This window comes from Crocodylus siamensis, chromosome 10, assembly GCF_052110815.1.
Source record: "Crocodylus siamensis isolate JL-2025a chromosome 10, ASM5211081v1, whole genome shotgun sequence".
In the NCBI taxonomy this organism is placed as follows: Eukaryota; Metazoa; Chordata; order Crocodylia; family Crocodylidae; genus Crocodylus; species Crocodylus siamensis.
The window spans coordinates 801,203-814,284 of record NC_143404.1 but is presented as its reverse complement, the minus strand read 5'-3'; the positions used below and the strand labels follow the sequence as shown (position 1 = coordinate 814,284).

At 61.4% G+C, this 13,082-nt stretch overlaps 1 protein-coding gene across 1 annotated transcript; it reads left to right on the top strand.

Annotated features, from left to right (window-relative positions):
- Positions 1-4,796: 4,796 nt before the first annotated feature.
- LOC149856070 (pancreatic secretory trypsin inhibitor-like) lies at positions 4,797-11,718 on the top strand. Its single transcript, XM_090020634.1, has 5 exons — positions 4,797-4,867; positions 8,037-8,239; positions 9,132-9,172; positions 9,634-9,746; positions 11,532-11,718. The coding sequence occupies exons 2-5, from the start codon at positions 8,092-8,094 to the stop codon at positions 11,575-11,577; spliced, it is 348 nt and encodes a 115-aa protein (XP_089876760.1). The 5' UTR covers positions 4,797-4,867; positions 8,037-8,091; the 3' UTR covers positions 11,578-11,718.
- Positions 11,719-13,082: the final 1,364 nt, after the last annotated feature.

The window sequence follows — 13,082 nt, the reverse complement described above, 5'->3', positions numbered from 1 at the left end:
ATTGTGAGTTTGACTGCACGCGCTCCTGCCCTGCACCGCGTCCCAAACCCGCCGTGGTGGGTGTGGAGGGGAGCTGGGGTGGGCTTGACCTCAGACCCCAAAGTTTGCCAGAGTTTCAAAGGCCAGGCTGGACTGCCACTGGGGGTCAAGCTAAGGGCACAGGTTTCAGGGGATCTTAAGGCTGACCTTGACTGTGAAAGCCATAGGGACTTAGGCACCTAAATATGGCTGCAAATCTGGGCCTGCGTGGCTTGCCCAGAGAGAGAACAGGGAGCTGAACCCAGGGGTCCCTTCTCCGATTGACAGCCCATGCCCACTATAACCTCTCCGTCCCTCCGGGACGTGCCCAGCCTCCCCCACGGTGGAGAGGAGCAGAAACACATCCTCACGCAGCACCAAACGCCACCGTGACGGAAAGCACAAGAGACGTCTCGGTCCACCGCTGCCCTTTGCTATCAGCGCCTGCAGCCCAGAGACCTCCCGAGACACCTCATCTCATCCCTGCGAGTCTCACCTCCTCTCTGCAGCAAGCAGAGCACGAAGCCATCCGTGCTTACCCAGCCGTGCACAGCTGCTGTGTTATCGCAGCCTTCTCCACGTGCCGCAGCACATGCAACATCAGGCCTGATGGTATCTGGCTCCCCCAGAGAGGATTGCAGGATGTTATCCAGGGAGCAGCCCCGGCTATCATCTGCTTTGTGTCATTTCCTAGGAATTTTTCCTAGGAATTTCCTAGTGATAACAACCGAGCTGCCTTGAGTATGTGGGCGGCTGTTGCTCAGCGACACCCTGATAGCTGCTTGATTGGAGTCTCCCCTTGGCTGGAGGATGCTGCTCAGGAATGGTTTGTTTGGGCTCAGCTAATTGCACAGCAAACACGCTTGGCTCCTAATGTCCTATAACCTGGCACACCCCCAACCTGGGACAATAGTCTACTGTCCTCAGTATCCGGAGCAGGTTGTGTGGATATGGCCAGGTGCATGCAAATTCATGGGAGAGTCGAGGCTGAGACCGGCCACACAGGGAGAAGGATTTCGAAACGGGTATATACACAGGGGAAGGATTTCGAAACGGGTATATACACAGGGGAAGGATTTCGAAACGGGTATATACACAGGGGAAGGATTTCGAGGCGGGCATATACACAGGAGAAGGATTTCGAGGCGGGTATATATGCAGGGAGAAGGATTTTGAGGCGGGTATATACGCAGGGGAAGGATTTTGAGGCGGGTATATATGCAGGGAGAAGGATTTCGAGGTGGGTATATACACAGGGGAAGGATTTCGAGGCGGGCATATACGCAAGGGAAGGGTTTCGAGGCGGGCATATACGCAGGGGAAGGATTTCGAGGCGGGCATATACGCAGGGAGAAGGATTTCGAGGCGGGTATATACGCAGGGAGAAGGATTTCGAGGCGGGTAAATACGCAGGGGAAGGATTTCGAGGCGGGTATATACGCAGGGGAAGGATTTCAAGGCGGGTATATATGCAGGGAGAAGGATTTTGAGGCGGGTATATACGCAGGGGAAGGATTTCGAGGCGGGCATATACACAGGAGAAGGATTTCGAGGCGGGTATATATGCAGGGAGAAGGATTTTGAGGCGGGTATATACGCAGGGGAAGGATTTCGAGGTGGGCATATACGCAGGGGAAGGATTTCGAGGTGGGTATATACGCAGGGGAAGGATTTCGAGGTGGGTATATACGCAGGGGAAGGATTTCGAGGCGGGCATATACACAGGGGAAGGATTTCGAGGCGGGTATATACGCAGGGAGAAGGATTTCGAGGCGGGTATATCATGCCAATGCTTCCTCCCCGCAGCGGGCAGACTGGCTGGACGTCTCCCTGTTCCAGCTACTTGCAGCAAATAATGCTCCCGATCCGTGCTGAAGGATGGGGGTTGTATCCCTAAGACCAGCACCACCAGGAAAGATTTCCACCAGCTTTGGAGAGCTCCCCGGACACGGGCGCTGGGTTTCCCTCTCCGTCTCACCAATGCATCAGTGTTTCTGGGGGTCTGGGAACAGCCGGCCTTTCTGCTTCTGAAGAAGCAGGTCCCTTTGCTAGTCACCCCCCACTCAGATTTGCTATTGACTGTTTCCTCAGACTTGGGGGGTGCTGGAGCCGGAGCTGCCCTAGCCTGCTTAGAAACCCCGGCCGTGCACGCCTCCTTCAGCCCCCACACCACGGCAAGGCGGATGATCAGCACCGAGAAAGCTCTTTCAAGCACGGTCCTCTCTGCTTGTTATATTCAAGAAAACCATCGCTCCCACAGTCCCACCAAAGCATCACGGCTGAGTGCCAGCCCTAAGGCGTCTGCCACCTCCGGGCCAGGAAAGCCGCGACCCCGCACCGCAGTGCCACGCGCCCCACTTGGAAGAGCAGGAACCGGACCGGCGTGGGCAGATCTGCAGTGGGAGCACAGCAATCAGAGCCTTTTCTGTATTAATCACGTGGCAGTGGTGACACGGGAGGGGTCCCTGTCACGATCACAGACTCCGAGCAAGCGAGCTCAAAGAAGGAAAGCTGCCTTGAGCAACCCGCATCTTTGAAACCCCAGATCCTGGTATTTCCAGCTGCCAAGGAGACCCTGCAAAAACCCTCCCCAGAAACAGGACACTCTTGTATCGGAGCGGTCAGTGCTGACTTTTCCACCCGTCCTCACGCTGGGAGCTGCCGGGGGCACTCGAGAAAAGAGCATGACCTGCAGACACAGCCCTGGCCACCTCCGGGCAGAGAAGTCTGCAACAAGCCTTAGTGAAACCACGTGGACCATGGGAGATGGCTGCTGCCTGTGCGCACGTGTGGGCATTTGGACTGCTGGCTCCTCTGAAGGCCGGGGAGGCTTGCGCCCCATGGACTAACTAAAGTAGATGCACGTCGCGCAAGTTGTTGTGAGCCGAAGTCCTCCTCATCAGACGGATTTGAACTCGGCCGAGCTCCTAGCCTCTGACTTTAGCAACCAACGCGCGTTATTCCCGCAGCCAAGTCGGTCCTCTGCAGCAGGAGCACGGCCTTTTCCTGGGATCTCAGCGTACATGAACAACCTTTGCAGCAGCAGGACGCCGTGCACCGTGGTGCCCTGCTTTACCTGTGGCGGCCGGTGCGGTGGCAGGGCTGACGGCAGGTTTGCTCAGAGGTTGGACCACGAATGGATGCGTCTGGGATGCTTTGGACAGGGCCGATGCTGCCTTGGGGCTGGGCTATCTGGAGCCCCCTTCCAGCCCGCTGCTCTGAGATGCCGACTCTCTCCCAGCAGTGACCAGTCCTCACTGGCTCCATGTCGGGCATTTGGGATGTTTTTATTGAAAACCACTTTGCTTGTAAAAATCTAGTTGGTCAAATGAAAGATATCGCCTCTACCGTGAGTCCTGATTACTTTTCTATGTGGAATTCACAAGAAAAACTAGTTTGAGCCATTCCTCCCCCCTCCCACTTCATCTGGACCTTCAGCCCATCCCATGCCTGGCGATGCCTGGAGCCTGGGGACAGACGGGACCATAGTGCACTGCCCCACGCCAGTTATGGCAAAGTAACAGGTCCGGGGCTAAGCCTAATGAGCAGAGTCTTTCTCTAATTAATGCGAGGAGTTGCGCTGCCACCTGAGCTTGTTGCTCAGTGGAGAAAGCCAGGAGCAGGGGCAACGTAGACATTCAGGTAAAAGCCAAAAGGAGAGAGACCCCAGCCTGGAGCAGCCAAGGGGCTTGGCTGTGCAGAGACCTGGCTACAGACCACAGGCTCACACAGCTTACAAAATAAATTGAGATTTGTTGGGCCAGAGAGAGCCGCGCGCTGGGCCGGAGGGCGGGGAGCACAGGCTTGAGCCCGGGCACAGGCGGAGCAGGTGTGTAGCCCGAGTGTTTTGGTGCATCAGAAACAACCCGGCTCTCCGCAGAAATTGCTCCTGACATTAATTCTCACCCCCGGCCTGCTGCTCCGCACCGACACTCACAGGCTTGGCAGCAAATCCCGGGGGTCTGCACGGCTGGGCTGGAGCGGGATTTGTGCTGCAATCAGCTCTGCTGGTGCAAAGGGCAGCTCGCTGACTCGTGCGCAGGACCAGGGCTGCCTGCATCTCTGCCGAGGCCTGGACTCGAGGCCGCTGGAGGCTCCCTCCCAGCTCCCGCCGGGCTGCCTTCGGGCTGGGGTCTCCCTCGGACCGTGACGCTGCTGTTGGGGGCGAACTGCTCCCTATCTCGTATGATGCCTCACGGGACAGGTCTGTTCTCCGCGCTCTGCAGAGTCACGGCCCCGACACCTTGGCAAGCACCGGGCAGACAGACCCCGCGTCAACCCCGAGCATGGGGGGGCGGCAGGGGGGCGAGGATGCCAGCGGGGTGCGCGTTGACAGCCGAGCGTGCGCGGTTGGGATTTCCCCCAGGTTGCAGCCACTCGTCCCATGTTTTAATAGTCCATTTGGGAAGGACAGCTGTCATCGCTCCAGACCCACCAAGCCGCAGTACAAGAAAGATTTACTTTAGGAGACTTCATGGAGCCTTCTGATGGGAAAAGGCTCTAGCCAAGTCTCCCAGAGTATGCACAGGAGCTGGGCAAGCATCACATCGCATTTCCTCCTGTGTCCCCTGGGCTTTGCTCACTTCTCTGAAGCTGGCCCAGCAGCAGTCCCTGGTGCAGCTTTCTGGGAATGAGCTGATGATGTGGCAGATCATTCCTGGATGCTGGCTGCAGACTCAGGAAAACGGGTGCTCGGGGGAATCTCATGACCTGCTCATCCAGTTCCTCCCTCTCACTTTCCCACACAACCTCTCTGCCCTTGGTGCCAGAGAGGGGAAGACACGTCTGCTCCCAGCAGGGTTTATTCCCCGTCGGGCGGTCCAGAGCGTTAGTCTTACCTCAATCCCGGGTAAGCTCTTTGAAAAAATTCTCCTGGCACACATCCAGGAGGGCCTTGCGGGGGAATGCATGCTCAGGGGCAACCAACATGGGTTCATCAGTGGCAGGTCTTGTCAGACCAACCTGGTGGCCTTTTACGATCAGGTCACCAAATCATTAGACGCAGGGGTTGCTGTGGATGTAGTCTTTCTGGACTTCCGGAAGGCTTTCGACACTGTCTCTCACCCTGTCCTCATCAAAAAGCTGGGAGACTGTGGTGTCGATGCCCACACGGTCAAATGGGTCGCCAGCTGGTTGGAGGGCCGCACCCAGAGGGTGGTAGTGGATGGGTTCTTCTCGACCTGGAAGGATGTGGGCAGTGGGTCCCCCAGGGCTCGGTCCTCGGGCCCGCACTGTTCAACATCTTCATCAGTGACTTGGATGAGGGGGTAGAAAGCACCCTGTTCAAGTTTGCTGATGACACTAAGATGTGGGGGGATGTGGGTGCACTAGAAGGGTGCAATAGGCTACAAGCTGACCTTGACAGGTTGCAACGGTGGGCGGATGAGAATAGGATGGGGTTTAACACTGATAAGTGCAAGGTGTTGCACATGGGGAGGAAGAACCGGCACCACACTTACAGGTTGGGGAACTCCCCTCTTGCCAGCACGGAGACGGAAAAGGATCTTGGAGTCGTCATTGACTCCACGATGAACATGGGCCGGCAGTGTGGGGAGGCAGTCAAGAAGGCCAACCGTACCCTGTCATGCATCCACAGATGCATCTCGAGCAGGTCCAGGGAGGTGATCCTCCCCCTCTATGCGGCACTGGTCAGGCCACAGCTGGAGTACTGCGTCCAGCTCTGGGCGCCACACTTCAAGAGGGACGTGGACGATATGGAAAGAGTCCAGAGGAGGGCCACTCGTATGATCAGGGGTCAGCAGGGCAGGCCTTATGAGGAGAGGCTACGGGACCTGAACCTGTTTAGCCTCCACAAGAGAAGGTTAAGGGGGGACCTTGTGGCCTGCTACAAACTGGTCAGGGGGGATCAGCAGGTATTGGGGGAGTCCCTGTTCCCCCGTGCGCTGCCAGGAGTGACCAGGAATAACGGTCACAAACTGGCGGAGGGTAAGTTTAGATTAGATATTAGGAGGCGCTACTTCACAGTCAGGGCGGCTAGGGCCTGGAACCAGCTTCCAGGGGAAGTGGTGCAGGCTCCTAGCCTGGGGATTTTTAAAAGGAAGTTAGATGAGCACCTTGCCGGGGTCATCTGACCCCGGTGCTCTTTCCTGCCAAGGCAGGGGGTCGGACTAGATGATCTACCTAGGTCCCTTCCGACTCTAGCTACTATGAAACTATGAAACAACCGTGCATCTGCCCGGGGCTCATGGGCTGCAGAGGTGAGCGGGGGGCGTGCCAGATCAAAGGATGCTTTTCACATGCACGCACTGATCGCCTGGATCTCCAGGGACCACGTTTGCAGGGGACGTGCCTGAGTGACCTGGACGAGAAGCACTCGGAGCACTTGGGGACGCCTCCAGGTAACAGCCCGGCTGACCCCCCGGGGAGGCACCGGCCACCGCCGTTTACAAACCCGAGACACGGGGCGCAGGCTCTGCTCTGCAAGGTCAGCCCGGGGCCTGCGCGCCAAACACCGGGGCCTGCCCCAAGCCAGCGGCGGCCGAGGTAGCCCTGCCACACTGGACCGCCGATCTAGACGTGCTGCTCACACACTAGCTCTGCTAAAGCACTGGCCAGGCGACACCTCACCAGCAATCCTCACCGATGCACCAACTCTGCACACAAGCAAAACTTGGCACGTGGGGCAGGCGTGCGCTCCTGCCAGGAGCGGGGACAGAGAGATGAGGGTACAAGGGAGGATAACCCAGTCCCAGGACGCCAAGGCTGGATGTGAAACAAGCCCCCGGTCCCGGGAAGGTTTGAGGTGTTCAAGAGACAGGAGGAACGCAACATGTCATTTGTTTTGAGCAGTGTAGAAAAGGAGAATTGGAAAGCAGGGGAGCGCTGTAGCGGCCTGGGGGAGCCTGCCTGGTGTTGTGCTGACGACCTTGTTGCAGGTACAAATGCCTTAACTCCCGGCCGGATGCACTTGTCAGGCTACAGCGTGCTAGGGCTGTGCTTGCAGACAATAAACCTGCCTGAACCTTGGCCACTGAATCCAGCCCGTGCCCGCTCTTTAAGACGTGGCTGGTGTTGGGGCAGCTCCTGAGACTCGAACAGTGCCAGCGCATTGGCAGCGCCCGGCGAGGACGACAGCGATGCGAGGATGGCGCCGATACCCCGGGCCGCGCTCTGCAGCAGGGTGCGAGGATGCAGGGGACGTTGCCATCGTCCCTGGCGCGCCGTGCAGGGCGTACGCATTGCCCAGGCAGCCGCAGGCACCGGGACGTCAGTCCTGTCACCGCTGCAACCCCTGCTCGCCGCTGCGCAGGGTTGGTGCAGTGCGTGTTTACCCATGGAGGGCAACCAGCCAGGACTTCAGAACCAGGGCCCTCACCGTGCCCGGACCCCAGCTGCTTGTCCTAATGACTATCTCGTTAATGATCTCTGTTCCCGGCTGACAAGAGGCGATTTATCCCTGCCGTCACCGAGAGCAATGAGGCTTTGCTTCCGGCTGCCTGGAGTGTGAGCTGCCAGGCTGAGGGAAGCTGAGTGAGAGGTAGCGGGGTGCAGCTGGGGTCTGGGCAGGGGGTTACACTTCAAGAGACATCGCACCCCTCCAGGCAGCTGCTCGCTCCGGGCGGAGAGACCAGGTCTTTTGAAGCAGAAAATGCTTTCAGTCCGCGGCAGCAGGCCTGGGGCTTGCAAGCTCCTCCACGCACGTGTCCCTTTCCCCATGCCATGGGCTCGGTGCCATTCCCCTGCCCTATGCCAGGCAGCTCCTGGGTCTCAAACCCCAAGTGCTAGCCTTCAAGTCTCACCATAGCGTGCAAGGCTTAGGGCAGGGGCTGCGTTTGTGCCCTGGGGGTTTACACTCGGGCTGCAGGTAGCCCACCTTGCACCCCCGGACACCGCCTTGCCCGGACCCCTTCGCGCAGGGGACGAGGCGTTCTGCGTCCCATGAACCAGGGTGTTGCTCCCCCTGCTTGGCCTTGCCCAGCTCCTGTCCCCTCTGCCGCAGCCAACTTGTGTTGTCCTTGCATCTTGCAATTAATCATCCTGTAATTAATCACCCCCAGCCAAGGCCACCAGACTGACGGGCTGGGTGGGGACCGGCCGCGGGGCGGGGCCTGGATGCCACAGCCAGGTACGGACTCGCGGCGAGGCGTCTGTTGGAGCAAGGTGCGTCGTAGCTGTACTGAGTGCCCAGTCCCAGCCGTCTCGACCATGAAGGCCGCCATCCTCTTCCTGCTCCTGGCCGCAGCCCTGTGCTGCTGCCCTGGTGAGTGCCCCACGGCCCTCGAGACCTTCTGTCCTGCGGGGTCTGCCCCTTGGAGGTGCAAGGAGCCCAGCGTGGGGATGTGGCTACCTGGCAGAGGGAGCTGGGCTCGTGGCAGGGCAGGGACCCCGGGGCAAAGCCCTCGCTGCCCATGGGCAGGGGACGCTCCACGAGGCAGCTTGGAAACTGGCCCCTCAAAGCGGGGGCTCCAGCCTGGGCCCTCCCGGGGCGAAGCAGATGCTGCTTGCCCGGAGGGGAAGGTGCAGCCCCCGTCGCCCAGCCGAGAGCCGAGCTGCCCACGCTTTGCAGCCGTCCGGCTCCCGGGCGTCCCGGTGCAGCCTGGTGTGATGGCAGACCCCAGGCTGACCGGAGGGGGATCTCTGCCCCCACGGCCCCACCCCAGAGCCTTTTCCTGAATGCCTCGGGTCACATCCAGTCTTCCCTCCCGCCCAGCCTCGCATCAGGGCCCCGTGTAGACATGCCCAGCTCCACGGAGCCGGCGCCCCGTTACTCCCGACATGGGCACATGGCCCCTCCGCCTCCGCCTGCAGCAGCACTCGGTCCCCCGCTGCCTCCCCCAGCAGTGCGACCTCCCGGACCTACACCCGCGCCCATGAGAGCAGGATCGGGCCCTCCAGTGCGCTTGGCGGCCAGGGGCTGCTCACCCCTGCACCATTGATGGGGGGCACGAACCTCCCTTTGTTCCCCGCCCGCCCGGGGTGGAGCTGGCCAGAGCCGCAGGCAGATGGGCTTGGCCCTGGGGAGGACGCTGGCGGGGGGGGCACGTGGGGGGGGCACGCGGGGGCGCGGCGGGATGCGCCAGCAGCTCCCCTTGACCGCCTGGGCCCAGCTGCCAGCGCTCACCTCTAAGGGCTGCTCCCGCCTTGTGTTTTAGGCAACGCAGCACCCGAAGACCCGTCCAGCATCTGGGAGAAGGTAACGGCGCCTCCTTCGCGGTGACCCGCAGCACCAAAAGCAGCCTCGCCCGCGGGCCGGGGAGCCCCAGGGCGTTGGGAGAGCTGGGTTGTGCCCCCTCCCTGCCACCGTCCTGCTGAGGGACCCTGGGCATGTCCCTTGGCTTTGCTGGGCCTTTGCTTCCCTCCGGGTAAAGCCGGGCTCGTGCCGGCCCTGCGCGAGGCCGGCGGGCGGGAAGGGCTGGCTCAGAGCAGGCGGCGCGCGGACCAGCTGAGCTCACGCCCGAGGGGCGGCGCAGACAGCGTCCGTGGGCCCGGAGCTGAGGTCTGAAAGCAGAGGGGCCAAAAACAGGCACCGGGGCGTGATGGCCGCACCCGTCGCGGCATCGTACCGCTGTCGCTCCCCTGCTCCGGCAAAGCCCCGTCCGACAGGGCACTGCCCCGCCCAGGCGTCTCTGGGCACTTACGTCTCTCCCTTTCCAGCCGGCATGTGCCAAGTACCTTCCGGGAAGCGGCTGCCCTCGGATCCTGGACCCCGTGTGCGGCACGGACCTCCAGGTGTACCCCAACGAGTGCGTGCTGTGCGTCCAGAACCGGTGAGTCTCCGGGCTTCGTGCGAGACGAGCTGCGCCCGCACCTGCCCCCGCGCGCTGAGCTCTGCTCCAGGCCTCCTGCCCCCGTGCCAGGCTGCGATGCTTTGGGACTGGGTGTTTCTAAGGATAAATAGTCCCCTGGGGTCTCATCTGTGCTGGCGTGCATGGAAAGCATCGCCATGTGCTCCGCACGTCGGGGCCTGTTCTAACGTCTGGCAAGACTCCCGCGGGTTTTGTGGGGGCCGAGGCAGGTCCTCGATGCATAAGGATGCTGCAGGTATCACAGTTCAGATGAGAGCAGGGAGGCCGGCGAGAGCCAAGGGGCTCCATCCTCGCTGCTACAAAGAGGCTGAGACCAGTCTGATGCCCGACTGACCCTGCTGTAACCGAGGGCAGGATCTGGCCGGCAGAAAATCTGTGTGGGAAAGCGCTGCTGGGTCAGCTTGCCCCTCTGGCCCCGGACCCTCCTCGCCGCAGCCTGCCCTCCTCACTGCCTTCAAATGTTAAGGCCTAAGAGGTGTATTTGTAGCTGTGTTGGCCTGAGACAAAAAGAAATGCAAGAATCTCGAGCGCTTGGTTCGGAGATGATCCCTTTTATTAAACCAACTGAGAAACTGCAAAAAAAAAACTTACAGAAAAAGATCATTTTTTTGCAGTTTCTCAGCTGGTCGAATACAAAGGATCATCTCCGAACCAAGAGCTCGAGACTTTTGCATTTCTTCAAGGCCTAAGAGGGGTGTTTTCAAGGCAGCAGGAGTCACGGATGGGACGGGGCTTGCAGGCGGGGGCTGTAGTGAGCGCCCTGGCTCTCCTGGGGCCCCCAGCACGGCCCGGCTCCGCATCTACTCTGAATCCCAGCTCGGGGGCTCCCCTCCGTTGCCGTGCAGTGCAGGGGATGTGGCCTGTGGTGGCGGGAGGGGAGGGCGACAACGTCTTTAATCCCCAGGCAGAGCTAAGGGGCCGGCCAAGAGCTGGCTGCAGACTGAAGAGAGCGTGAGATGCCTGGGGACTGGGGAGAAGCAGGAGATGCTCCAGCAGCCCTGAGCGGAGCCCCATGGGGAGCAGGCAGGGGGCAGAGACCCCAGGACAGGGCTGGGTGCACCGACGGCGGCGGTCAGCGGTGCCGCGGGGAAGCAGGACAGCAGCGACGGGCTTTCAGCAGCCTCAGTGGAGCATGTCTGTGCCCTTTCCGCGTCCTCTTTCCGGGACCATTCAACAGTTACTGCTCAAGACTGGCTGGGTTTTTCTTTTGAAAAAGCCAGACACCTGCCCGATTCCCTGGGAAGCTCCCAAGGGAGGAGACGTGCGTGCGGGTTGCACAGCCCTGCCGTTCGGTCGCGCTCCCAGCGTGCCGCTACAGGCCGGAAAGCTGCCGCCTGCAAAAGACTTCTGTACAAGCCACACAAGAGCAATAAGCAGCGTCCTTGACCCTTGTAATGGTCACAGGGTGAGACGGGCACTGAGCCAGGGCCGAGGGACGCACACGAGCGCTGGGTGCAGCGGGGCGAGCCCTGGCATAGCAATGGGGCTGCAGGGCAGGAGCGCGGGGGGGAGGGATGGCAAGGGAGGCGCGTGTCAGGGCTCAGCAGAGATGCACCGAAAGACGTGATGCGGGAAGGGGGCCCGGACTGCAGGATTCGATCTTGGCAACGGGCCGCCTCGTGACCTCGGTGCAAGCAGCCCAAGCTCCTCGCAGCGCTGCTCTGTGCGTGGCTTCCCCCTTTGGATTTAATTGTCATTGGACGTTTCTCAGCCCACTGCCCTCGCTTGTGCCTTCCCCTCTCTCAGGGAGAGAAACACCGACGTGCAGATCAAGAACCGCGGCTTTTGCTGAAAGCGCCCGTGTGCTCGGCGTCCGCCCCGGCCTGGCCGCAGGGAGCAGCGCCTCTTTGCAAATCCTGGCTGCAGACACCGAGAAAACCGGATAACCCCTCAGACGCCAGGAAACCCCAGTAAAACCCAAGCATTGCAGGTGCTCGCGTGGTCCTTCTTGCCCCGCAAGGGGCAACTCCTGGTGCTGGGTTTGGGGTGAAACCTCTGCAAGGCACCGGCCACAATAGCAGAGCAGCTCCCGGGGCAGAGCAACCCTGATCTTGGCACCTCAAGCGAAGGGCACCAGGCCAGAGCCTTTGTCCAGGGGCAGAAGAGGGCTGGGCGGCCTCCCCGGCTGCCTCCCGAGCCCGAAAACCTGCCAGGTCCCCCGAGCCGAGGGGACCGAGCTCCCGCGGGAGCTGGGTGTGGGGCCCAGGCTTTGCGGGGATGCTTTTCTCCCGGACCGGCGGCCCACCCCGGGGAACGGAAGGGCACGGGCACGTGCCGGGGCAAAGGGTCGTCGCCTGTGCCTGCTAGGGGATGCTGTCGCACCACCACATTTTGGTGCAGAAAGAGAAGTTTTGTGCTGGCTCGGCTGTTTTCCGTGTCCCTGGCAGAGCCGCCCGTGCCAGGCGGGCAGCACCGGGAGCCTTGGGACTGCAGTGCAGGGCAGCTGCAAAAGTGTCAGCGCCTCGCTTGTCAGCCCAGAAACACCCGTGCCTCGTCTTTGCACGTTGCCCCTTGCCGCGCGGCTGGAAACAGGCGCTGGGGCGTGACTGCCAACCACGCAGCTCGCTACCCACGGGCCTTAATCAACCCCCCGGCTGCTGGGCTGGCCACCCTTAATGACTTGGGGCCTGGGTTGGCCAGCGCCGCCCAGCATCCTCCCCAGCCGTGCCGTCTCCCAGGGACCGGCTGCGACGCCCTGGGAGCCAGGGGCACGTCCTGGACCTGCCATGCTGGAGGCTGTGGCTGAGAGAGGGACGGGGCAAACCCTGCTCAGACCCCGTCACTCCCCCTTCTCCGGGACACGGTCTGACCCAGGGCATGGCAGCTCTTCTGGAGCACGAGGTCTCAGATCCCTGCCGAGCGCTGTCGGGGAGGCCCCGGTGCCCGCGTGGGCGAGCAGGCTGGTTCTGGGGAAAGGAGCCGAGGCGTCAGAGCAGGAAGGTGGGGGCGCTGGTGCCCGTGCGAGCTGAGTCACGCAGCGCCGGGGACTTCCCCCAGCCACCCGCCCCCCCGGCGCAGAGCAAGAGCTGTCTGGGCACCGCCGCACGCCTGGCTCCTTGCCAGGGGCACCCAGGCGTGCGGGGCACCACCCGCACATCCAGCGAGGCAGATGCGGCCGCCAGCCCCGGGCCACTGCCGCCATCGCACTCGCAGCATCCCTGGGACCCGGGGACCGTCCCGCACTCGGGGAGTCCTTGGAGGCAGGGGGCTGCTCCCAGGCTGCTGCAGGCTCCCGGGGGGAGCTGGGCAAGGAGGGCAGGGCCTCCTAGGAGCAAGCTTTTTTTTTTTTTTTTCTGT